Below are 749 nucleotides of genomic sequence, written 5' to 3' on the forward strand. Positions count from 1 at the left end.
TAGTCTTCGGTCCAGCTGGAGTTTGTGAAGTGTATTCACGCAAGATGGTTTTTTGAGTCGTGGAGTTTGTTCCATTTTGTTCCTTTTGTATTTATTGCATTAAATGCTATATTGCGTGCAAAGGAATTAAAATGAAGTGAAATGCATGATATCGATGCATGACAAAATTTGATATTCGTGTGGTTATTTTCTGTCAATTTACTTGATGGGCTTGGCATCCACAGAAATTTGAGAGTGTGATAGTGAAGATGATGCAGGTAATATATCGCTGACTTTGGATTGCTAGAACAAACAATTTATGATTTGATTTACAGTTTGGAAGGTCTGACAATGACAGAAATGTTCAAACAAAACTTAACTCTGTCACGCATGGATAAAACAACGAAATATGCTTCAAGGGCAACTCTGCATAGATGTTCGTTAACTGATAAACTTTTACGCCTACACCAACATAGACCGCGGAATGTGCTGTTGATTGTTACTTTATTTCGGTCTGCTCATTCGGCAAGTTTCGTCAACAGCACAATTGAATATCGATTCAAGTTTGAATGGAAATCGGTGGTCAACACGTCTCACGAGTATGCACGAGTAGCGGATGTCAATGATGCTACACACTTGTCGTGATATAGTCATGTGGCATGTTGCCAATGATTTTATTACCTTCAGAATTTTGAAAAGCTCATTAATGGAAATACTGATCTTACTTTGGTGATATTTTCAAATGTTTTACACCTTGCGTTACTGCGATT

At 37.2% G+C, this 749-nt stretch overlaps 1 protein-coding gene across 1 annotated transcript in view; it reads right to left on the reverse strand.

Annotated features, from left to right (window-relative positions):
- The window catches only part of PHALS_15367 (uncharacterized protein), a 555-nt gene extending 118 nt beyond the window's left edge, over window positions 1-437 (reverse strand). Inside the window, exon 1 of the mRNA XM_036407399.1 lies at window positions 1-437. This exon is cut by the window's left edge and continues 118 nt beyond it. Coding sequence (XP_036263107.1) covers window positions 36-218 — 183 coding nt within the window. The 5' untranslated portion in view covers window positions 219-437 and the 3' untranslated portion in view covers window positions 1-35.
- Between the last annotated feature and the right edge of the window lie 312 nt (window positions 438-749).

Source organism: Plasmopara halstedii (genome assembly GCF_900000015.1).
Source record: "Plasmopara halstedii genome assembly, contig: Scaffold_410, whole genome shotgun sequence".
Classification (NCBI taxonomy): domain Eukaryota; phylum Oomycota; class Peronosporomycetes; order Peronosporales; family Peronosporaceae; genus Plasmopara; species Plasmopara halstedii.